We start from the raw sequence: 26,286 nt of genomic DNA on the forward strand, positions 1-26,286 counted from the left end.
AAAAGGCGTTATTAAAATGAAATAAAAGTATATAAGTGACATTGCTACACACAAGGATATACCATGACATTTGACATTCTTAATTCAATAAAAACACATACTGTAGTCTACATGGGGTTTGTTGTTATTGTCAGCCAATCAAAGTGGCACTAGTCAGTGGCTCCATGTGTAGTAGCAAGCAGGGTAGGAGATCTCTAATCAACACAAAATGGAATTGAAATGACATAATTAGTTTGTTCTCCAAATACACAATTGCTACGAGCCCTCTGATATTATCACAATTCATTGAGTCACTTAGCAATTGAAATCCATTCTGCAGCTTGAAATCTGGACCATAGAGCCTTAATGTTACCCTTAGCGTGATTAACGGGCCCAGAAGGTAGGACAATAGAGAGTGGGGCAGTTGAGGATGGGCTACAGTACATACACATCCCCAGGATAGGGGTCTGGGAGCCCTGGCCATGTTCCCTCTGGATGGGGGAAGGGCATAGTCGTTTAGGTAGTCGCCTGGTGCGGAGACACTCTGGACACTGGGGCTTTTCAGGCCCAGGATGCTGTTTACCAGCCGTGTCCTGAACGTGAGCCTAGGGCTGCTGCACTCTCCCTCTGGGCTCCCCTGCAATCAACGGGATGGATACGCCCAAGGCAAGGTTCAACTGGGTGCATGGACTAAGCAGCTTGGATAGCTTTTAGTGCTGTCACAGTGGTTGAACAGACATGCAGTTTTGACACTCAGTACTTTTTTACATTCTTGACACACAGTCAGGGATTTTACACACGCACACAGAGCTACTATAATCTCTAACACAATCATAGTGCTTTAACAGCCTCTTAAATCGTCTTGTGGTAGTAGTGCACCAGAATCACAGGCATTAACAAACTCACAGTATACAAACACACTCAGAATTGTACAATTCACATGTTCAAAGTAATACACAAATGTTCAGTATTGTTATCATGGTTAGGGAAAGACTGAAAACACTGACCATATGGATGGTCGGCGACATGGTGTCGGCCTCATCCTCATCGGACAAATTGACCATGTTGATTGAGTTGAGGTCAGCGATGTCATCCACATCCTCCTCTCCCGTCAGCGAGGTCAGTGTGTTGCCTAGGGCGTTGAGACGCTTGCCAATGTTGGGGTCCATGTGGACGTCGATACCACACATTTTCCACAGCACGTTCAGCGCCCAGGTGCCTGCACTGCTGCTTTCTGATGAACGCACAAGGAGGGAGGGAGAATATTATCCTACACTAAATCTATCACTCACTAGAATACAAATATCTTGTTCAGAGAGAAGAAGAAAACAGCTGTGATGCGTTTTGGATAAAAGCTTGACAACGTTCACAGTCAAACTAACCCCTTTCATAATATACACAAGGTTTGATGCCCATTATCTATGCAGTACCTACCTGCTGACAGCTGGCCTGTGGTTCTGGAGCACACTTCATATGTGCCATCTGGAACAACACCTACAAAATCAACACATTCAAATATTACATCAATAAGAGGACCGGCACAGTGTAGGGGACCACACTGTAGGAAGTTAGGCACATCTAGAGCTTAATTAGGGTGGTATACCAAAAGCTATCGGTCTCTTTGGTACTCAATATATGGGTGAAGCTTTAGACTTTCCCTCTGTATTTTGAATGTACTTATTCTATATAAAGTCATGTTCTGATGTTAAACTTAAAAACTCTTTAAAAAAGAAAAAAAAGCTTTTCCAGGCCCAGCTCTAAATATAGACAAGCCGTCTCATTTCCTGACTTCATACATTTGCAATTCCATTCTGTATGTAAAAGCCAACATCTTGCGGTCCAATCACTCACAGGCGTTCATGATCATGTCTCCTCGGATCTCAGGCTTCCAGTCGTCCCAGGAGGTCTCAAAGCCCTCGGCGAAGCGGATGCAGAAGTTCTTGAAGTGGCCCTTGCTAACCAGCGACTCAGAGGAGCAGGCGGTGATCAGCGTGCTCTCGATGGTCAGCACCAGGGCAGAGCCCGTGTCAAAGTCAATGCTGTGGTTGGCCTGTGAGGATCGAGGTTTGAGGGTGGACGGGGCAGTAAGATGTTAAAGTTAGGTTACCGGATAAGTCTAGCACAGGGATAACATTAAGGTTAACAGTCAGTCATGTGTTAGGAATAGGTGAAGGGTTACGGTAACATTTTATTTGACGGTCTGTTTATAAACATTAAATAGTTTGTTAAGAATGAAACTCAACACACTTAAGGCCTGTTAGTTATCCATGCATCATATTATGATTAGAGGTGTTTGTAATAATTCATGAAATTATATGAATTTATACACAGGTTTGCTGCTAGAAACCTAATAATGGTTTACTAATGGTTAAAAAGTATTTAATAATGGTTTATAAGCATATTGGCCAACCTGTAAATAAAGTATATTACTTAGGAATAGGAAATGTGCCTGTGTGTAATGTTGAAAAACACATTGGCTCCATGGAAAAATCCATTTAGTTGATGCATAGTTAATGCAGTTGTGACGTTGTGCATGCCATAACACTCATGATAACAATAAAGTACCCGTGCCAATTGACCGTAACGGTGAGACATTCAACCAGTCAAACAATTTCAAGCTTCATTAAAGTTATGCCAGTTGTATCAATAAAATTGCTGGTTGCCTATAACCTGTTATGTCAGCATTGTGTCAAGATTGCATCACAAACATTTCTAACAAGTAAAACAGTAATAAATCATTGAATAACATCACACAAGTGTTCACAAGAGATTGAATAAATTGTAAGTTACTTTTCGTGCATATTTTTGCGGGCCTACAGATCTGCTGGCCCCAGCTTCAGAGCGAATGCCTTCGAAACCTGGTATATGTCCTTTCTATGGAGATAAGAAACACAATTATAACTTTGACTAACTTGTAAGAGAAACAACCAGGGGACTGTGTATGTAGTCATCAAATTCCAACTTTGATTAATCCTTTAACTATTTTCCACTATTAGTCAGTCATTCACCAATTCACAAATGAAATCTTTAGCATTTATGAAGACATTTACCTTGAATAAATTTAGCAATTTGCTGCTAATGCAAAGGAAACTGCACTGAAAAACCTTTCTCCACCATTCCCAATTGTATCTATTCAGCTACATACTAATGCAGCTAGCTACACTTTATTAGCTACACCACCCCTTTCACAAAAATGGTTTACTCCTATATACAGTGAGTCACGTGGTCGTGGCTTGCTGAGCAGGCAGACAGGCATCGAGGCATTCAGTTACTGTTTGAAAGAACATTAGAATGGGCAAAACGAGTGACCTAAGCGACTTTGAGCGTGGTATGATCGTCGGTGCCAGGCGCGCCAGTTCCTTATCTCAGAAACGGCCCGTCTTTTCACGCACTACAGTGTCTATGGTTAGCTGAGAATGGTGAGACAAACAAAAAACATCCAGTTAGCATCAGTCCTATGGGGGCTTGTGATGACAGGTCTAAGGAAAATGGCTATCGCAGCATTCGACCACACAGCGTTCCACTCCTATCAGCTAAAAACAAGAAGGGGCTCCAGTGGGCAGGCGATCACCAACACTGGACAATTGAGGAGTGGAAAAACATTGCCTGGTCCGATGAATCCCGGTTCTTGTAGCATCATGTTGATGGCAGAGAATTTGACATTAGCAGCATGAGTCCATCGCCCCATCCTGTCTGGTGTCAACGGTACAGGCTGGTGGCAGTGGTGTAATGGTGTGGGGAACGTTTTACTGGCACGTTAGGTCCCTTGATACCAATTGAGCAAGTGGGGTCCGACAGAGATAGGTGTACGTAATAAACCGTACACTGCGTGTATATAACCAATTACATTTTAATAAAGTAATAATAAGGGCGAATAATAAAGTTATTAAAAGTGACCAAATTCCTACTAGTATATATTCATTCTTCTATATTTTGTTTTTATAATTGGTTCAAATGAACATTGTGACAAAAAATGGTTGTAAAAAAGAATAACACATTTGAGAAAACATTGGATCTGCTCTTTTGCGAACGAGATGACCCATGATTTGATGATTACTCACACTGTGTGCCACTTTCAGACAAGCACATTTCTTACAATTTAACAATGTAACACACAAACAGTTTCAGGACAAGGTCTGATACAGAAAAACATAAACAAAATATGAGTCTAAGGGTCAAAGACTAAATTTAACACCGTCAGGGTTGTTGTAGTAAAATACACAGTAATGTAATAACTATTATTTGTAATATGTAACTATTCTTAGTAACATTGTGTGTCCAAGACGTGTGCCCTCTTTCTCTACAAGCCCCAACTTGCAACATTCATTAATATACAGTACTTAAAAAGTATATACCATTTTAACATGCCACATTGCAAAGGCTTTCTCCCGAAAACATTAGAGTGCAAAATAAAGGATCACGTTTTTAAGATCATCATTCTCCTCCTACCAGTGAGTTGTTAGTGATGGGCAAACAGATTCCAAGGTCGTTGACGGTGAGCTGTAGGAACAGGGTGCTGAAGGCCTGGGCTGAGGTCTGCTGGATGCCCGGCAGCTTGTCCACCACCTCCTTGGTGGCCATGTGGATGTCTTTGTTCAATGCCAGACGCTGCTCGTTCCAGTTATCGTAGGCCGCCTTGTAGTTCAGCCAGAAGAGTACAGCTGCAACGAGAAGGGAAACAGTGATGAAGTTTTCTATAACAATTTTCTTGGAGAGGTTATGCAATTTAGAGAATTAGATTCCGAGAATCTGAAAACTTATTAAGGCCTGACCTCTGTCAAAGGCCACAGGCTGAGCAAAGACGATTGGCCGGTTGAGAGTGATGAGTACTGCCTCTTTGTCTGAGGAGCCACTGATCTCCTCCTGAAGGGCGTTCCGTAAGCCAATACGAGTGCGGAAGTAGGCCACCTGGTGGAAGTCTGAACCCGCCTCCTCGTACACCTGTGGAATAAATAAATAGTTATATCTCACAAAACAGGGGCAGACACTTTTTTGATCCTCAAAAGGAGGAATCTGATTGCAGCAGCTAATTGAAACAAACACAACCTATATTAATTCACTGTAGCCTACCTGATGTTTGACTATTTGGCCCAGGGCGAGGTTCAGGTCCACTTGGCACTTCCCAAACAGTTTGAGGTAACTGCTGCTGCCGCCGGGCTGGGCTTTACATTGGATCCTGTTGGAGAGCTCCAGCTCTATCAGCCCTGTCTCGAAGCGCACCGCTCTCATGGATGGAGTGGTGGCTGTCATCTGGATCCCCTGCAAACCACAAGAATTCAGGAAAAAGTCATCAGTTTCATTCCCGTACTCAAGCAATAAGTAACAAGAATGTAAACTGCAGCACATTTCTTGTTTTAAATACTGGTACCTTAAACATCAGACTGAGTGAGTAGAGCAAAATCTTGGGCTTGTCAGCGTCTGTTGAGATGTCGTGCTCATTCCACAGAGGGATGGGCTGCTCTCCTCCTGCATAGACAAACATTTAACCCAAAGTGTCTAAGCAAAATACTGAAACACAACAACAACTTTCAATGTCCTTGTGTTATACAGCGGGTCAGACCTGATACTTTCTGGATGACCTCGTTGACTTCCTTCATGAAAACCTTCTGCAGGAACACCAGGTGGTTCAGGAGGTCCGTGGTGAGGTTGTGCTCAAAAGAACCAATCTACGTGAAGGGGGATTGAAATGAATGAGAATAACAGAAAGGCACACGGACTGAATATGCTGCCAATTACCACTTTATCTACAATGTTTCGATTCACAAGTATCTTCGTCAGGTCGAACGGACTGAGTACTCACATCCACAAATATATACAAATTTCACCTCGCATGAGCATTACGCGCGACGCCAATTTAAATCTAGCTCAAATAATATCCAAACAAATGAACAAACAATCAAAATAGAACAAAACTGTTGACATATATTTTATATTAATAAAAGGTATAGTCTGAAATACCGGAGCTACTCTACTTGAATATGGCAGCCTCACCTCAGCCACACAGCGCAGGTAATTCCCCTGGAGGTAGTTGCCCTGCTTCATGGGGATTGGGAAGTCGTCAGTAAAATCAGAGTGGCCCTCGTGGTCCTCCATTATGTATTCTCCAGACATGGTGACTGGCGGGAGGTTGAGGTTGGCTGAGGGTGGCATGGCGGACATGGTGTCCACCGGGGACACCTTGGACTGGAAACACAGCTTGTGGTTGGGCAGCTCAAACGTGAACCTTGTCTGGGCTCCTGCAGAGAACAATGAGTTTATCAATCCACTCAGAATTAAATTAAGATGCATTGTCAGACCACAAATAATACGATCCTCATAATACAAGTACAATATCCCATTACCCCAGTCGGAGGTTAAAGCTGGGTGCTAACTACTGTGCCTTCAAAAAGTATTCATAGCCCTTGACTTATTCCACATTTTGTTGTTACAGCCCAATTTCAAAATGGATTAAATAGATTCTCTCAACCATCTACACACAATACCCCATGTTTTTATAAATTTTTACACATTTATTGAAATGAAATACAGAAATATCTAATTTACATAAGTATTCATACCCCTGAATCAATACTTTGTAGAAGAACCTATGGCAGAGTTTACAGCTTGGGTATGTCTGTATCAGCTTTGCACATCTGGATTTGGGGATTTTCTCCCATTCTTCCCTTTAGATTTTCTCGAACTCTGTTAAGTTAGATGGGGAGCGGCAGTGAACAGCAATCTTCAAGTCTTTCCACAGATTTTCAATGGGATTCAAGTGCCTTTTTGCAAACTCAAGGCATGCTGTCATGTTCCTTTTTCTAAAGGAGGCTTCCGTCTGGAAACTCTCCAATAAAGCCCAGATTGGTGAAGTTCTGTAGAGACTGTTGCCCTTCTGGCATGTTCTCCCATCTCAGCCAAGGAACTCTGTAGTTCTGTCAGAGTGGTCATTAGGTTCTCAGTCACCTCCCTGACCAAGGTCCTTCTGGCCCGGTTGCTCAGTTTGGTCAGATGGCCAGCCTTTGGCAGAGTCTTTTTCCATTTCCCAATGATAGAGACCACTGTGCTCTTGGAAACTTGCAAAACTCTAGAAATGGTTTTATACCATTCCCCAGATACACTACATGGCCAAAAGTATGTGGACTCCACTTCAGATTAGTGGATTTGGCTATATTTCAGTCACAGTCGTGGCTGACAGGTGTATAAAATTGAGCACACAGCCATGGAATCTCCAAAGACAAACATTGGTAGTACAGTGACTGACTTTCAACGTGGCACCGTCATAGGATGCCACCTTTCCAACAATCTGGGTTTGGCAGATGCCAGGGGAACACTACCTTCCCCAAAGCATAGTGCCAACTGTAAAGTTGGGTGGAGGAGGAATAATGGGGATATTTTTCATGATTCGGGCTCGGTCCCTTAGTTCCAGTGAAGGAAAATCTTAACGTTACAGCATACAAAGACATTCTAGATGATTTCTTGTTTCAGCCTGACAATAGCCCTGCGCACAAAGCAAGGTCCATACAGAAATGGTTTGTCAAGATCAGTGTAGAAGATATCTTGACTAGCCTGCACAGAGCCCTGATCTCAACCCCATCAACATCATACATTTGGGAAGAATTGGAACACCGACTGTGAGCCAGGCCTAATCGCGCATCATCAGTACCTAATGTCACTGATCCTCATGGCTGAATGGAAACAAGTCCCCGCAGCAATGTTACAACATCTAGTAGAAAGCCTTCCCAGAAGAGTGGAGGCTGTTATAGCAGCAAAGGAGGGACCAGCTCCATATTAATGCCCATGATGTTGGAATGAGATGTTCGACGAGGCATGTACATGTGGTGTACATGCCTCATAACAATTATATCTTGGAGATCCAAGGACAGTTCCTTGGACTTCAGTGTATAGTTTCTGCTCTGACACGCACTGGCAACTGTGGGCCCTTATACAGACAGGTGTGCCTCTTTCTAAATGTCAAAACAATTGTAATCAAATTGTAGTGACATCTCATGGATGATCAAAGGAAATTGGATGCACATGAGCTTCATTTGGAGTGTCATAGCAGAGGGATACGAATACTTACAGTACCAGTCAAAAGTTTGGACACACCTACTCATTCCAGGGATTTTCTTTATTTGTACTATTTTCTACATTGTAGAATAATAGTGAAGATAAAAACTATGAAATAACACATGAAATCGTGTACTAACCAAAAAAAATGTTAAACAAATATATAAATATTTTATATTTGAAATTCTTCAAATTAGCTACCATTTGCCTTGATGACAGCTTTGCACACTCTTGGCATTCTCTCAACCAGCTTCACCTGGAATGCATTTCAATTAACAGGTGTGCCTTGTTAAAAGTTAATATTTGGAATTTCTTTCCTTCCTAATGGGTTTGAGCCAATCAGTTGTGTTGTGACAAGGTAAGTGTGGTATACAGAAGATAGCCCTATTTGGTAAAAGACCAAGTCAATATTATGGCAAGAACAGTTCAAATAAGCAAAGAGAAATGACAGTCCATCATCATTTTAAGACATGAAGGTCAGTCAATATAGAACATTTCAAGAACTTTGAAAGTTTCTTCAAATGCAGTAGAGAAAAAGCATGAAGCGCTATGATTAAATTGGCTCTCATGAGGACCGCCATAGGAAAGGAAGACCCAGAGTTAGCCCTGCAGCAGAGGATAAATTCAAAAGAGTTACCAGCCTCAGAAATCAGCAATTAACTGCACCTCAGATTGCAGCCCCCAAAAAATCAGTTCAAGTAACAGTGGACTCCCGAGTGACACAGTGGTCTAAGGCACTGCATGTCAGTGCTAGAGGTGTCACTAGACACCCTGGTTCGAATCCAGGCTGTATCACAACGGGCTGTGATTGGGAGTCCCATAGGGCGGCGCACAATTGGCCCAGCATCGTCTGGGTTTGGCCGGTGTAGGCAGTCATTGTAAATAAGAATGTATTTTTAATTGACTTGCCTAGTTAAATAAAGATTTAAAAAAATACAAAAATAAAAATACTAATAATAAAAATAAAAACAGACATCTCAACATCAACTGTTCAGAGGAGACTGTGTGAATCAGGCCTTCGTGGCCGAATTGCTGAAAATAAACCACTACAAATGTACACCAATAAGAAGAAGAGACTTGCTTGGGCCAAGAAACACAAGCAATGGACTGATGTAAATCTGTCCTTTGGGCTGATGAGTCCAAATTTGAGATTTTTGGTTCTAACCGCCATGCCTTTGTGTGAGACAGAGTAGGTGAACGGATGATCTCCACATGTGTGGTTCCCACCATGAAGCATAGAGGTGTGATGGTGTGGGGTTGCTTTGCTGGTGACACAGTCTGTGATTAATTTAGAATACAAATAACACTTTACCAGCATGGCTACAACAGCATTCTGCAGCGATACGCCATCCCATCTGGTTTGCGCTTAGTGGGATTATACTTTATTTTTCAACAGGAGAATGACCCAAAACACACATCCAGGCTGTGTATGGGCTATTTGACCAAGAAGGAGAGTTATGGAGTGCTGCATCAGATGACCTGGCCTCCACAATCACCCGACCTCAAGCCAATTGAGATGGTTTGTGATGAGTTGGACCGCAGAGTGAAGGAAAAGCAGCCAACAAGTGCTCAGCATATGTGGGAACTCCTTCAAGACTGTTGGAAAAGCATTCCAGGTGAAGCTGGTTGAGAGAATGCCAAGAGTGTGCAAAGCTGTCATCAAGGCAAAGGGTGACTACTTTGAAGAATCTCAAATATATTTTTGCATACATATACTTTTTTGGTTACTACATGTGTTATGTCATAGTTTTGATGTCTTCACTATTATTCTACAATGTAGAAAATAGTAAATATAAGGTGGTGTGTCCAAACTTTTGACTGGTACTGTAAATGAGATATTTCTTAATTTAATTTTCAGTAATATTGCAAACATTTCTAAAAACATGTTTTAACCTTTTCAAATATTTTTAATACATTTTTAATTCAGGCTGTAACAACAAAATCTGGAATAAATCAAGGAGTATGAATACTTTCTGAAGGCACTGTACCTGTCATGCCGTGACTCTTCATGCGGCCCATCTTGTACTCAGCCTTGAGGGAGGGCAAAAGGGCTGCTCCTATGGTGATGCCGTCCATCATAGCGCTGAACTTGAGGACGATGGGCTTCTTCTCAAGACCCTCTGGCAGCTGGGGGAACTCATTGGCCTCCACGGGGGTCTGGTTGATGCTGGACGCCTTGTCAGAGGGCTGAGGGGTGGGGGTGTCTTCCCTGTTGGGGGGTGACCTAAAAGAAATAACATAGTTCAGGATGAAGATGTTTTGCTTAGTCCATGAAGGAAATTCAGAGGAAAGAAAATGGTTCTCTCACTGAAATGCTTTCCTGTCATAATAGACACATATGTGAGGACCACACTGAGCATGCAGTTCTGCCTACCCAGCCCCAGTTCTTGGGAGGGGCTCACCTAGGAGATACCTATAGATTTCAATGGGACTCTAAGTTCAAATAATACAATATCCTGTGAATAATACAACAATTTCCTCCTAGACTCACACGTTGGACGGCTGGCGGATGAGGTCGGAGATCTGCTTTGAGAGCTGATGGGAGCTACGGACCATCATGCTGTGCAGTGTGGCTGGGTGCTGGGGGATGTTGATCATGATGGCGCCCACCTTGAACACAGCTGCGTTGTTGGTCTTCAGGCCCCGCTGAGCGCTGTACAGGGCCTGGGACTTAGCTACGTTGCATTTCACAACCGTTCTGGAAAGGGCAGAGTAGAGTGTCAGCGATTCTAATATGACTGTTTGACAACAGATTAAGACAGGACAACATCTATAGAACAACAATGTACAAAAAGTGTTTGGGTCATTTTTGTTAGACAGCAGGCATACTACACACTAAGAAGCACATAACGACATCCATGTTATGGGGGCATAAGAATGAATGACAGGGTTTTTATAGGCTCTTCCATTACGTTGCCAAAAAAAATCAACAATAAATTAGATCACGATTACAGGATGAATCTCTGCGATATAGCTGATCTATAAAGATAATCTATCCGCTACACACATGAAGGAAGGAACACAGAAACAGGAGAAAAGGACAGTGGGGGATTACCAATCTAACACGATGAAGGACAATAACACAGCTAGAGCTGTACACTGAAGAAACACTGCGTTACCACAGACTCCAGACAAAATGAAAGTTGTGTTTTAACTAGGTACTACTGTGGCATTGCTATGATGTGCCAAGGTGCAGTAGTTATAAACACATACAGAAACTCTTGTTTGGCTGTGCTGGTAGGAGATGTGGGGAAATCCTCCAGTCTATGTAAAATGATGGAAGAGAAAGCAGGGAAAGTAAAGAGAGCAAATGAAAAATTGAGTATTCACGCAGAGATACTGACAACAGACTAGATTAGAATATCTATCCACCTTCCTTCGCCTGCCAAAAGTATTTCCAGTGATGCCAGCAGAATATTTGCAGTAATTTGAATATTTCTAGGATTTGATTACTGTGAAGTAACTGTAGGAATAACTCACACAGTATGTTTACATGCAATCAATGGCACAGTGGGGTAGGAAATTAAAACGTTCCGTATAATTATTTTTTACAAGTTATCAAAATGACAGGCAAATGAACTAGAAAGGTTATTTTAGGTCTTACAATTCACAGAGACCTAATGCACACTATCAAACTTCAAACCTCAATACAAAAATGCAAATGAAGCAGCTATGTGCCTAAATTTGAGCAGTACTTACTGAATGTCTGGTGTTATACCCTCCAGGAGCACAATGTTAACTCCTCCTATGTGGGCTGATGCACAAGTTTCTGTCATCTTCTGGTGCAGTATGTCTGAAAACAGATTTTGGAGATATCATCCAGATATGGTACTGCAACATGTAATACAAAGAGGCAGTGTATTGAACTAGTGACGTAAACCAAGAGCTAATGGTGCGCCGGTCACTGGTTTGTTCACCCGCGCCGGAACGCAATTGTTAATAACCGATCCGCTCCCTCCCGACTATATGTGATAAAGTGAAAATCTGAGGCTCGCACCCGACCATAACTTGCTAACATAGAAAATGCGCTGTAGTCTACAGTCAGAGACAACGTAACCATTTTTGACAGGGGATGCACGATTTTATTTGCCTGATTTAGACATGTTTCTGTTTATAATTTCAGACATTTTGATAGGCTATTTGTTTGTCAACTTGTCTACAATTAGATACAAGCAGCTTATCTTCTGTCATTATAGGTTGACCTAGAAGACTATATAAACCCTTGCTCACCAGAACAATGCCATAAATCGGTAGAATGAATGCTTCAATTCAGTTGACATCGGTAAAGTTCTCTGGCATGCTTCTTCCGCGGCGCAAAGACATTAAGGGACCGGGGAGAAAATGCAATAACAAAAACACTAACGAGCAAACTTCGCATTCTCTCGCGATGCTGAAAAAAAAGAGAACATATTTCTCTAGTCCTGTTCCCGAGTCCAAATTTAGCCTACATTTGGTATATAATTTTACTGCAAGAAATGCTTAATTCTGCAGGAGTTAACATTAAGGCTATGTCAGAGGTTATAGCCCTACAGTTACAGTCCAGATTTCAGTTTCCATTTAACCGATCTGAACAGCAGGCTACAGTTCCCTTGTCGTGCCATAGGCCTATTTGAAGTCCCCATCGTGTGACTGTTGAATTTGTATAGATTCTCACAATCACACATAACATAGCCGGCGATACTATCATCCTTTTTTACCATGTTAACAAATCTTTCCTAAACATGACTTTTCTGGCGCTCCCTTCTCTTTATTTCGCAGCTTTTCTCTTATTGAATTCAACTCTGACATTGTCCTTTTTTCCTCTGTGGATCGACATTAACTTTTTATGCCCATTCCCAAAAGCATTTGGCAATTGGTGTAGGCTAATTGGCACACGTACAATTAGGCCCTGAAGCTTAGACTTACGCTCTAATGTCAGATTAGACATTAGCCTAAAATAATGAAAGAAAAACCTCAATGTATCAAATCAAATTTTATTGGTCACATACACATGGTTAGCAGATATTAATAGGAGTGCAGTGAAATAGTTGTGCTTCTAGTTCTGACCATGCAGTAAAATCTAACAATTTCACAACTACCTTTTACACACAAGTGTAAAGGAATGATTAAGAAAATGTACATATAAATATATGGATGAGCGATGACCGAAAGGCACAGGCAAGATGCAGTAGATGGTATAGAGTACAGTACATACATATGAGATGAGTAATGTAGGGTATGTAAACATGATATAAAGTGGTATTGTTTGAAGTGACTAGTGATACATTTATTACATCCAAATGTTAATTATAAAAGTGGCTAGAGAGTGAGTCTGTATGTTGGCAGTCTGATGGACTTGGGATAAAATATGTTTTTCAGTCTCTCGGTCCCAGCTTTGATGCACCTGTACTGACCTCGCCTTCTGGATGATAGCGGGGTGAAGAGGCAGTGGCTCAGGTGGCTGTTGTCCTTGATGATCTTTTTGGCCTTCCTGTGACATCGGGTGGTGTAGGTGTCCTGGAAAGCAGGTAGTTTGCCCCTGGTGATGCGTTGTGCAGACCTCTCTACCCAATCCTTACGGTTGTGGTTGGAGCAGTTGCCATACCAGGCGGTGATACAGCCCGACAGGATGCTCTCGATTTGTGCATCTGTAAAAGTTTGTGAGTGTTTTTCTTGACAAGCCAAATTTCTTCAGCCTCCTGAGGTTGAAGATGCGCTGATGTGCCTTCTTCACCACGCTGTCTGTGTGGGTGGACCATTTCAGTTAGTCCGTGATGTGTACGCCGAGGAACTTAAAAAACTTTCCACCTTCTCCACTACTGTCCCGTCGATGTGGATAGGGGGGGTGAACCCTCTGCTGTTTCCTGAAGTCCACGATCATCTCCTTTGTTTTGTTGTCGTTGAGCGTGAGGTTATTTTCCTGACATGACACTCCGAGGGCCCTCACCTCCTCCCTGTAGGCTGTCTCGTCGTTGTTGGTAATCAAGCCTACCACTGTAGTGCCATCTGCAAACTTGATGATTGAGTTGGAGGCGTGCATGGCCATGCAGTCATGGGTGAACAAGGAGTACAGGAGAGGGCTGAGAACACACCCTTGTGGGGCATCGGTGTTGAGGATCAGCGGGGTGGAGATGTTGTTTCCTACCCTCACCACCTGGGGGTGGCCTGTCAGAATGTCCAGGACCCAGTTTCACACGGCGGGGTCGAGAACCAGGGTCTCGAGCTTAATGACGCGTTTGGAGGGTACTATGGTGTTAAATCTGAGCTGTAATCTATGAACAGCATTCTTACATAGGTATTCCTCTTGTCCAGATGGGTTAGGGCAGTGTGGTTGCGATTGCATCGTCTGTGGACCTATTGGGGCGGTAAGAAAATTGGAGTGGGTCTAGGGTGTCAGGTAGGGTGGAGGTGATATGATCCTTGACTAGTCTCTCAAAGCACTTCATGATGACGTAAGTGGGGCTATGGGGCAATAGTCGTTTAGCTCAGTTACCTTAGCTTTCTTGGGAACAGGAACAATGGTGGCCCTCTTGAAGCATGTGGGAACAGCAGACTGGGATAGGGTTGATTGAATATGTCCGTAAACACACCAGCCAGCTGGTCTGCGCATGCTCTCAGGACGTGGCTGGGGATGCTGTCTGGGCCGGCAGCCTTGCGAGGGTTAACACGTTTATATGTTTTACTCACGTTGGCTGCGGTGAAGGAGAGGGTACCACATCACCGATGCACTTGCTAATAAACTTGCTCACCGAATCAGCGTATACATCAATGTTATTATCTGATGCTATCTGGAACATATCCCAGTCCACGTGATCGAAGCAATCTTGAAGCGTGGAATCAGATTGGTCGGACCAGCGTTGAACAAATCTGAGCACGGGCGTTTCCTGTTTTAGTCTCTGTCTATAGGCTGGGAGCAACAAAATGGAGCCGTGGTCAGATTTGACGAAAGGAGGGCGAGGGAGAGCTTTGTATGCGTTGCTGAAATTAGAGTAGCAATGATCCAGAGTGTTGCCAGCCCGGGTCACGCATTCAATAGGAGCCTTGTTTTCAGATTAGCCTTGTTAAAATCCCCAGCTACAATAAATGCAGCCTCAGGATATGTGGTTTCCAGTTTACATAGAGTCCAATGAAGTCCTTTCAGGGACGTTGAGGTGTCTGCTTGGGGGGGGGATATACACGGCTGTGATTATAATCGAAGAGAATTCTCTTGGTAGATAATGCGGTCGGCATTTGATCGTAAGGAATTCTAGGTCAGGTGAACAACAGGACTTGAGTTCCTGTATGTTGTTATGATCACACCATGACTCGTTAATCATAAGGCATACACCACCGCCCTTCTTCACACATCGGCGTGGCTGTACGGACTGATAACGTATCCCGAGTGAGCCATGTTTCCATGAAACAAAGGATGTTACAATCTCTAATGTCTCTCTGGTAGGCAAACCTTGCTCGAATTTCATCTACCTTGTTGTCAAGAGACTGGACATTGGCGAGTTGTATACTCGGTGGGCTGAGCCTGACCAGAAGACCGCGCCGTCTGCCCCTTCTGCGGCGCCGTTGTTTTGGGTCGCCTACTGGAATCCGATCCATTGTCTTGGTTGGTGGTCCAAACAGAGGATCCGCTTCGGGAAAGTCGTATTCCTGGTCATAATGTTGGTAAGTTGGCGTTGCTCTTATATCCAAAAGTTCCTCCCAGCTGTATGTGATAAGACTTAAGATTTCCTGGGGTAATAGTGTAAGAAATAATATTTAAAAAAACGAAATACTGCATAGTTTCCTAAGAACGCGAAGCAAGGCGTCCATCTCTGTCGGCACCAAACACATGTTACATTACTGTAACTCAGTAATATAGCCTATATAACTTGCAAAATAATTTTTAAAAAATTAGACATTTATGGATGTTTTCAGATAGGCTATCGTTTTCTCTTCACCCAACCTGCCCGCCACCCACCCTTCATCCACACAGTATTTAACAACCCTAAACACGCCCGCCCCACGGATATAACCTCAGGGACTGCAGGTTATGAGTCAACCCACGCATCACTACTAAGAGCCTCACCCTTCATCTTTTCCTTGAGTGTGAAGCTGCCGTGGATCTTCTTCAGCTCTGCCTCCATGGTCAGGCCCCCGATGTCGGCCTCCAGGTGGGTGCGGTTCACCATGCCGATGCCAAACACGATGAGGGTGACGTGCTGTGGCTCAGAACTCACCAGGCTGCGCCGTCTGCCCCCAGCACCTAGCCCAGATGAGGGCTTGTTAGTGGGGGTGGTGGGGTCCTCCTGCTCGTTCTCAAAGATCACCCTGCACAGGGGCTCCGAGGGACTGCGGCCACCGTCTGCACAGATCACACACAAAAAATACTTTTAATAATTGATATTTCTAAGTGCCTAGGGGGTAGGGGCTAGAGATGGGTGAGGGGGAGAGAGAGCCTTACCCGAAAGGCAGTTCTCAGGGGAGCTCTTCTCCAGGATACCCGTGGGGTCAGAGATGAGGGAGTAGAAGTTGAGCAGCTTGTACATGTTCTGCCAGCACTCTGCAGAGGGCTCGCTCTGCTCTGACACTGTGATGGAGTCAGAGTCATCCATTTGGATGGCTGTGTGGTCAGCTACGTCCCGAGAGCCCTTCCGCGACACCTTCATCAATTGATTCATTCAATTTACCAATAGAAACAGTGCATACATCATCTGATAGATCACTGACAAATATATACTGAACAAAAATATAAACGCAACATGTAAAGTGTTGGTGCCATGTTTAATGAGCTGACATTAAAAGATCTCAGAAATGTTCCATAAGCACAAAAAGCTTTTCTCTCAAACTTTGTGCACAAATTTGTTGACATCCCTGTTAGTGATCATTTCTCCATTGCCAAGATAATACATCCACCTGACAAGTGTGGCATATCAAGAAGCTGATTAAACAGTATGATCATTACACAGGTGCAGCTTGTGCTGGGGACAATAAAAGGTCACTATAACATGTGCAGTTTTGTCACACAATACAATGCCACAGACAACTCAAGTTGAGGGAGTATGTAATTGGCATGTTGACTACTGGAATGTCCAACAGAGCTGTTGCCAGAGAATTTCATGTTAATTTCTCTACCATAAGCCGCCCTCCAACGTCGTTTTAGAGAATTTGGCAGTACGTCCAACCCGGCCTCAACCGCAGCCTATGTGTAAGCACACCAGCCCAGGACGTCTACATCCAGCTTCTTCACCTGTGGGATCGTCTGAGACCAACCCCCCAGACAGCTGATGAAACTGTGGTTTTGCACAACCAAAGAATCTGCTTGTCGTCCTCATCAGGGACTTCACCTGACTGCAGTTCGGCGTCGTAACCAACTTCAGCGGGCAAATGCCACCTTCGATGTCCACTGGCACGCTGGAGAAGTGTGCTCTTCAGGGATGAATCAAGGTTTAAAATGTACCAGGTAGATGGCCGACAGCGTGTATGGCGTCGTTTGGGCGAACAGTTTGCTGATGTCAACGTTGTGAACAGAGTGCCCCATGGTGGCGATGGGGTTATGGTCTTGGCAGGCATAAGCTACGGACAATGAACACAATTGTATTTTATCGATGGCAATTTGAATGCAGAGATACCGTGATGAGATCCTGAGGCTCATTGTCGCGCCATTCATCCGCCATCACCTTATGTTTCAGCATGATAATGCATGGCCGCATGTCGCAAGGACACACCAAAAAATGTAATACAAAATGAATACAAAAATTGAAGCTGAAAATGTCCCAGTTCTTCTAAGGCCTGCACACACAGACATGTCCCCCATTGAGTATGTTTGGGATGGTCTGGATCGATGTGTACGACAGTGTATTACAGTTCCCGGCAATATCCAGCAACTTCGCACAGCCATTGAAGAGGAGTAGGACAACATTTACCAGTCTCAGTCAACAGCCTGATCAATTCTATGCTCTGCATAAGGCAAATGGTGGTCACACTAGATACTGACTGGTTTCCTGATCCGTGAAATCAATAGATTAGGGCCTAATGAATTTATTTCAATTGACTGATTTCCTTATATGAACTGTAACTCAGTAATATCTTTGAAAATTGTTGCATGTTGCATTTATATTGTTGTTCAGTGTTCATACAACATTCCAAAATGAAGACACATACTGGTTGATGTACCTTGGAGGTCCGACGCTCCGAGCGACCCAGCGTGTTGCGTCCCCGGGGCTCCCGCCGACCCAGTGTGTCCAATCCTGAAGGGGGGGCGTTGGGTGGTTGACCCCCTCCTCCACCTCGCTTGCTTCTCTGAGCCGTGTTCCCGCCACCAGCCCCACTCCGTCCGGCTCCGTTGATGCTTCCCCGTGAGCTGCGGCTGAAGTCAGAAGAGCGGAAGTGTCGGTAGGGCCTTGCCTTGAAGGTGGGCGTGGGGGAGGCGGAGCCGGCGGTGTAGCGACTCAGCTTGATGTCTGTCTGCGTGGCCTTGATGTCGTCCACCATGGTACTGAACTGGTGGATGAGGCGCACCAGGGCCATGTCCACACGCTGGCTGATGGCCTGGCAGGCGATGGTGAAGTCGCAGTGGAAGGTGTTATAGTGGCGCCGGTTGAGGTCGTGGAAGGCGAAAGGAACGGCCGTGGAGTTGGGGGGGCCAGTGCTGGTAGACTTCTCCATCAACACAGAGTTTAGACTGAAGGTCTCGATCAGCAGGGCCGGTTTGAACTCCAGCGGAGGGAGGTTAGGCATGCCCTGTCTGCAGGGAGAGATGGAGAGGGGTTACTTATGAGTGGTAAATAATGGGACAAATAATAACCAGGCATACAGTATCTTTATTTAGATAAAGGTTAATAAAAAGGTTAATTTACCTTTTGGAGCGTTTGTTCTTCCGCTCCTTGGACGTGTCTGAGTCCACAATGTCTGCTCTGAGACACTCCAAGGTGCCGGAGAAAGAGAGGTGCTCTCCAAAATACATCTTGTAGCTGAGAGGAGTGGTATCCTGAGCCTGGATCCCTGTGTGACTCAGCAGAGGCTTGAACACAACCTGTGAATTGAGGAAAGGGAGAAGGGAATCATTAGATTTATCACAAACACAAACACCCGCACTCTCAACAAGTTACCTGTGCGTCAGCGAGCTGCACAGCGGCGGGACACTGATTGCCCTCCTCGATGTCGGCCATCATTATGTCATCCTGGCTGGTGCTGTGCTGAGAGTGCTGAGACTGTGTTCCATCAAGAGTGTTCTGGTCGCTGGACAGAACCGTGTTGAAGTCTGATGCTGATGGGATGGTGGGGAGGTTACAGGTGACGCCTGAGGAGCAATGGGTAACAGACACTTAGGGTGACCTTTTTTCACATTCTTCTACCGTGAGCTTCTGGGATGGTTAGCGAGCTGCACAGCGGCTTGCTGATCAACATTCGCCCCTAAGATTCTCAAAACATTCCCTCTACCTGTCTGCAGGCTGTTGTGCTGGGAGCGGTTGATGGGGGACTCCTGGGGTACAGCGTTCCCTCCGCCCCGGTTGCCCACAGCGTTGGACATCCAGTTGTAGAAGCTGACAGAAGAGGGCTCTGACAGCAGGGGGTGTTCCGTCAATACATCTGGGCCCACACTGTTACCTAAAGGGGGGCACAAACATGTAATGTAATGTTGCAGTCCAATTCTCTACCAATTCTCTATCATTGTGGCTCGAAAAGGATTAGAACTAGTATAAAAATATGGTGGAAATTCCATATAAGCCATACTTTTCGACAATGTTCACACTTTGGGGACGAGGGTATGTAATGGGAAGGCAACCCAAGTCTGAACCAGGTGTGGGAAACCCTGGTCTATCCCATGGTAACGTTCTAAGGACAATGGCAGTCTACCTGTGCTCTTGGTGGTGGGATCGTTCCTCTGGGGTGTACCCTCCAGCAGGTTGTGCAGGCTGGGGAAGCTGCCAGTCAGGTAGCTCAACAGACTCTCCTTACGGGGACTGTCCTTGGCAGGCATGCCCACGCGACTCACATGGGCAGGAGAGTCAGCCGCCGTGTCCCCGCTGGTGTAGCTCAGGGACTGGTATGGGTGGGAGCCCTGAGGAAGACACACACTCATATCAATAGTGTGAAAACAAATGCTTTCATATTGTATACTAATGGAAAGTGGTACTTCCCTGTCACCCCTGTCCACCTATATATACTGAACAAAAATGTGACCCGATTCAGGAAACTAGGCGTATGTCGCAAGTCACGACTTCACAGGAGAGCCGTTTGAACGTACAAATATATTTTTATGAAAATGCGTTTTTTGGCAGAAATACCTTCACGAACATGTGACCTTTCATGTGCCTTAACAACAAACTTGTATGCCATCTTTAAATATGAATAAAATTGTTAAAATTACAAGCCTTGTTGGTTAAGCCACAGAAAAAGATAGCAACCTTCCAACTAGCCATGATTGGCTGAGATAATGAGTGATACAGGAAAGATAGCTAGCTACATTTTCAGATATTACACGTTTTTAATTTGGACAGAAAGTGGTTTCATTTCAAGCTAAAGTGTACTGTTAGCTAGCTAGCTAACATAGCGTGGTGTATGTACAACACCCGTTGAATATGGTTGGTGTCAGTAAACGTTTGCAAAAAAGTGTAATGAAATTGTTGCCAGCAGAGTTGGTTAGGCTGTTTTCATGTTATCCAGAGGTAAGCAAATCATAAGCCAGAGCGTCAAGTGTGCGCTCCATGAGCGAAACGAGACGGGTGGGGATAAAGTTAAGAGGGTGTGAATGATGCTGAATGGGTGTAGACAAAAAATAGCTCTTCACTAGATACCAAAACATTCAAAGGCGATTTTTCTCAAAAGTGAGTTTATCAACTTTCAAAGCAGAATTACCATTGTTCCTCAAATGCAGTGTATGATATACAATTCTGTAGCTATGAGTCTCTACTTTTATCCAATGTAAAAAAACACAATTTCAAATGAATTTCATGAGCTGAAATAAAATATGCCAGAAATGTTCCATATGCACAAAAAGCCTATTTCTCTCTAATTTTGTGCACATATTTGTTAATATCCCTGTTAGTGAGCATTTCTCTTTTACGTACAACCGGCCTCACAACCGCAGACCACGTGTAAACACGCCAGCCTTGGACCTCCACATACGGTTTCGTCACCGCCGGGATTGTCTGAGACCAGCCACCCGGACAGCTGAAGAAACTGAGGAGTATTTCTGTATTTCCTCCCTTTTGTGGAGGAAAAACATTTTGATTGGCTGCGCCCTTGCCCAGTCATGTGAAATCCATATATAAATGCCTAATGAATTTATTTAAATTGACTGGTTTCCTTACATAAACTGTAACTCCGTAAAATCATTGAAATTGTTGCATGTTGCGTTTATATTTTTATTCAGTAGACAATGCAGACAGACAGGTGGATACACAGTTAAGACACACACCGTTACCTTTATTTTGAGGGCAGATTCACTGTGTGTGTGGGACTTGGACAGTTTCCTCATGATCTCCACCCCGCTGACTGGTCCAGATTTGTCTCCTGTTGGCGGGGGGCGGCTGCATGCACCCTCCAGCAGCATGGTGTGTTCACTCACTGTGGCTGGACAGCATTTTCAACATGATATAACCCATTGGACCAACATACTGCATGCATTATTGTCATCCCAGTCATCAAAGTCATTAACATGTGGGGCGACTTTTCAGTACACTTGTTTTGATAAAGTCTCTGTCGTATTCATTTACCAGAATATTCATAAAAAATTAAAAACTCAGGGAAAAGGTTCCTACCTGCGTCGAACTCGAACTCGGCCCCGTCGGCGCTGGTGTCACTCTGCAGCGCAGCTCCGTTGTCCAGGCCCTGGTAGGTCTGCTGCAGGGGAGTCTCCTTGGGTTTGGGCAGCTGGTTGGGCCTCATCAGGCCGATGGCCTTGAAGCCTTGGGTCACCACAATAAACTTCATCCACTGACGGGCCAGAGCTACCAGACCCTTTTTCAGTGTCACCAGGGCAGGCAGACCGTCATTCTAAAGAGGACAAGATGAGATGGGTTAAAAGGATAATTAGGAGTTAACTTAGGGTAGATCCATGAGAGCTATTTCCAGCCCAGCACTAACAAACCAGATTCAGGCAATCATGGCACAGACTGAAGTTCTCAAGCCTCTAAATGCAAACACACACGTCTCACCATAGTGGCCTCCTCTATCACTGAGTAGTCAGCCTGCTGTAGGTAGCGATGCAGGATGTTACACAGCAGACAGGAGGGGTTCTCGTGGAGGTAGCGTGCTCGCTTGGTCACCCTGTTGTACTTGCTCCGAAAGGGGATGTGGATACTCTTTTTCTGTAGAGAACAAAGGAAAGAAAAGGGAATGTGTCTCATACACTGTGCATTTGGAAAGTATTCAGACACCTTCGCCTTTTCCACGTTTTGTTATGTTACAGCCTTATTCTAAAATGGATTAAAAAAAAAAAATCATCCTCATCAATGAACACACATAATGACAAAGCAAAAACAGGTTGTTAGAATGTTAGCAAATGTATAAAAAATGAAAACAGAAATCCCTTATTTACATAAGTAATCAGACCCTTTGCTATGAGACTTGAAATTAAGCTCAGGTGCATCCTGTTTCCATTGATCATCCTTGAGATGTTTCAACAACTTGATTGGAGTCCACCTGTGGTAAATTCAATTGATTGGATATGATTTGGAAAGGCACACACCGGTCTATATAAAGGCCCCAAAGCTGACAGTGCATGTCAGAGCAAAAACCAAGCCACGAGGTCAAAGGAATTGTCTGTAGAGCTCTGACACAGGATTTTGTCGAGGCACAGATCTGGGAAGGGTACAATAAAATGTCTGCAGCATTGAAGGTCCCCAAGAACACAGTGGTCTCCATCTTAAATGGAAGAAGTTTGGAACCACCAAGATTCGCCCGGCCAAACTGAGAAATCGGGCCTTGGTTAGGGAAGTGACCAAGAAACCGATGATCACTTTGACAGAGCTCCAGAGTTCCTCTGTGGAGATGGGAGAACCTTCCAGAAGGACAACCATCTCTGCAGCACCACCAATGAGGCCTTTATGGTAGAGTGGCCAGACGGAAGCCACTCCTCAGTAAAAAGCACATGACAGCCCGCTTGGAGTTTGCCAAAAGGCACCTAAAGGATTCTCAGACCATGAGAAACAAGGTTCTCTGGTCTGATGAAACCAAGATTGAACTCTTTGGCCTGAATGCCAAGCGTCACATCTGCAGGAAACCTGGCATCATCCCTACGGTGAAGCATGGTGGTGGAAGCATTATACTGTGGGGATGTTTTCCAGCGGCAGGGACTGGGAGACTTGTCAGGATCAAGGGAAAGATGTACGGAGCAAAGTATAGAGAGATCCTTGATGAAAACCTGCTCCAGAGCACTCAGACTGGGGTGAAGATTCACCTTTCAATAGGACAATGACCCTAAGCACACAGCCAAAATGCAGGAGTGGATTCGGGACAAGTCTCAATGTCCTTGAGTGGCCCAGCCAGAGCCCGGACTTGAACCCGATCAAACTTCTCCGGAGAAACCTGAAAATAGCTGTACAGCTTGAGAGAATATGCAGAGAAGAATGGGAGAAGCTCCCCCAATACAGGTGTGACGAGCTTGTAACGTCATACCCAAGAAGACTCGAGGCTGTAATCGCTTCCAAAGGTGCTTCAACAAAGTACTGAGTAAAGGATCTGAATACATACAGTGCCTTGCAACAGTATTCATCCCCATTCGGGGTTTTTCCTATTTTGTTGCATTACATTACAAATAGATTTTGATTTCATGTAAATAGACATATTCGAAATAGTGAAATGAGAAAAAAGCCATTGCTTTAAAGAATAAAATACGCAAACACGTTTGGTGTTCGCCAAAAGGCATGTGGGAGACTCCCTAGAGATATGGAAGATGGTACTCTTGTCAGATGAGACTACAAAATGTAGATTTTTGGCCATCAAGGAAAACACTATGTCGGGCACAAACCCAACACCTCTCATCACCTCGAGAACTGGGATTCTCATGCTGTGGGGATGTTTTTCATCGGCAGGGACTGGGAAACGGGTCAGGATTGAAGGAATGATGGATGGTGCTAAATACAGGGAAATTCTTGAGGGAAACCTATTTCAGTCTTCCAGAGATTTGAGACTGGGACGGAGGATCCAGTTGAGAATCTGTGGTATGACTTAAAGATAGCTGTACACCAGCAGAACCCATCCAGCTTGAAGGAGCTGGACCAGTTTTGCCTTGAAGAATCGGCAAAAATCCCAGTGGATAGATGCGCCAAGCTTATAGAGACATACCCCAAGAGACTTGCAGCTGTAATTGCTGTAAAAGGTGGCTCTACAAAGTATTGACATTGGGGGGGGGTGAATAGTTATGCATCCTCAAGTATTTTTTTTCTTTTAGTCTTATTTCTTGTTTGTTTCAAAATAAAAAATATTTAGCATGTTGGCATGTTGTGTAAATCAAATGATACAACCCCCCCAAAAATCCATTTCAATTCCAGGTTGTAAGACAACAAAATTGGGAAAATGCCAAGGGGGTGAATACTTTCACAAGCCACTGTTTGTAAATGTGATTATTTTTTATTATACATTTCCAAACATTTCTAAAAACCTGTTTTTGCATGGTCATAATTGGGTATTGTGTGTGTATATTGAGGAGGAATTTTTTCCCCCATCCATTTTAGAATAAGGCTGTAACGTAACAGAATGTTGAAAAACTGAATACTTTCCGAATGCACTGTAGACTCAGAATCACCTTTATTTGCCAAATACATTTACATATACCCTGAATTGACCTGGTAAAATGGTGCTGACAGCAATAGACAAAATATACAGACAGAATATAGACAGACAAATGTACACAATCTACATACAGTATATACACAATACGTGAAAATATAGGACTAATTAATGGATTAAATGCATTGGAGCCCTCAACCTGTGCAGTACTGACCTCCAAGGCTTCAGTCATGATGCAGCCCATGACAGCACACACTCTCAAGGTGCCCTCCATGTCCAGCTTACGCAGAGAAGACTTGAGCTGGTCGATGGGGACCAACCAGGCTCCGATCGCCGGTGTTGCTGTGCTCAGGAGATTCAGCTGCCTGGAGATGGCCTGGGATGGGGAGCGTACGTTGGTTGGGGCAGCGAAGCTGAACCAGATCTCCTTGATGGTGAGCTTCATGCTGCTGGAGTCAGGGGGCGGGGGCATGAGGGGGAGGTCCTTCTTCAGGTCGTCAGACTCCACCCCTTCATCCTGCAAGAGCAATCGACACCACACAGAAGCCAATGAGAGGGGAGCAAGATAGAGAAGCAAGTGTATATTTTGTCTGAACGCTTTCCGTTACTGAAATGAGGTTGGATCAAGTACAACAGTTGAAAGTGATGAGTTACCTGATCGTCAGAGTCTGAGTTTCCGTTGGCATCAGAGTTGGGGCTTGTGGCGTCGTTAGGCAGGTTGTCATCAGATACATCAGTGCTGTAGCCGCTGCCCGTCTGAGAGCCTGATGAGCCATTGGATTTGGACATGCCAGTGTTCACGCCAGTACCCGACTGCCCCATCATGCCAAACGCACTGTACAGCACTGCACCCGACTGACGTCCACCTGCACATATCCACACACAATCAGGCAAAAGTGTTACAGGGTTGGGGTTAATAACATCAATTCAAAGTTCATCTAAATTCCAATATGTATATACAGTGCATATGCATATCTTTCGTAATGACAAATTACCTTTGACGGTGAGGTTCTCAATTCCGCACTCAAACATGGTCCAGCCCCACTGCTCCAGGGAGGCAGCGGTGCGGACCAGGTCTGCAGCCGCGTAGTTCTCCGTCTCGTCCACAAGGGCAAACTCATCTATTTCCTCCAGACTGAACAGTACTTTGGACTTCTCAAAAGGGATGGCCGTGATGGCACATGTCCCTATGTCTTAACCACAGGACAGGAAAAATGAGTAAATTTGAAAGTTTTGCTTCACAACACTTAACATTATATTAGTCTCTAACTCCAGTCATGGACAGCCTGCTGGGTGTGAAGGCTGGTGTTTCAAAAAACACATTGTAGAGCATTCAATAAAAAAGAGCATATTCCCACCTTTGGAATCCAGGCCTCGTAGCTGGCAGTGGATGCGGTGGATGTTAAGCTTGGCAGCAATCTCCTTGCCCTTCTCAATGCCGGCGTTGGAGCGCAGTGAGCCTGAAGACTGTGGCTGCATCTTGGTGGCCGAGGCGTACTTCTCCAAGTTTACGGAGGGACGGCCGTGCTCTGCAGTATTGGGTGTCTCCTCCACTATGCCCCTGAAGACAGACAG

General features: G+C 44.5%; 1 protein-coding gene across 1 annotated transcript in view; it reads right to left on the reverse strand.

The window, feature by feature from the left end:
* LOC118362620 (transmembrane protein KIAA1109 homolog) overlaps positions 1-26,286 on the reverse strand; it is a 111,243-nt gene that overhangs the window by 33,041 nt on the left and 51,916 nt on the right. Inside the window, 28 exon segments of the mRNA XM_052486338.1 lie at positions 987-1,213; positions 1,414-1,473; positions 1,831-2,029; positions 2,770-2,853; positions 4,429-4,640; positions 4,752-4,920; positions 5,050-5,238; positions 5,348-5,445; positions 5,540-5,645; positions 5,971-6,215; positions 10,014-10,249; positions 10,517-10,723; positions 11,239-11,289; positions 11,725-11,818; positions 16,064-16,339; positions 16,439-16,637; positions 18,151-18,721; positions 18,834-19,009; positions 19,086-19,276; positions 19,417-19,584; positions 19,834-20,038; positions 21,404-21,552; positions 21,741-21,975; positions 22,137-22,289; positions 24,926-25,228; positions 25,366-25,577; positions 25,707-25,904; positions 26,070-26,272. Of these exon segments, the coding sequence (XP_052342298.1) occupies positions 987-1,213; positions 1,414-1,473; positions 1,831-2,029; positions 2,770-2,853; positions 4,429-4,640; positions 4,752-4,920; positions 5,050-5,238; positions 5,348-5,445; positions 5,540-5,645; positions 5,971-6,215; positions 10,014-10,249; positions 10,517-10,723; positions 11,239-11,289; positions 11,725-11,818; positions 16,064-16,339; positions 16,439-16,637; positions 18,151-18,721; positions 18,834-19,009; positions 19,086-19,276; positions 19,417-19,584; positions 19,834-20,038; positions 21,404-21,552; positions 21,741-21,975; positions 22,137-22,289; positions 24,926-25,228; positions 25,366-25,577; positions 25,707-25,904; positions 26,070-26,272 (5,416 nt within the window).

The sequence above is a fragment of the Oncorhynchus keta genome, chromosome 29 (genome assembly GCF_023373465.1).
Source record: "Oncorhynchus keta strain PuntledgeMale-10-30-2019 chromosome 29, Oket_V2, whole genome shotgun sequence".
Classification (NCBI taxonomy): Eukaryota; Metazoa; Chordata; class Actinopteri; order Salmoniformes; family Salmonidae; genus Oncorhynchus; species Oncorhynchus keta.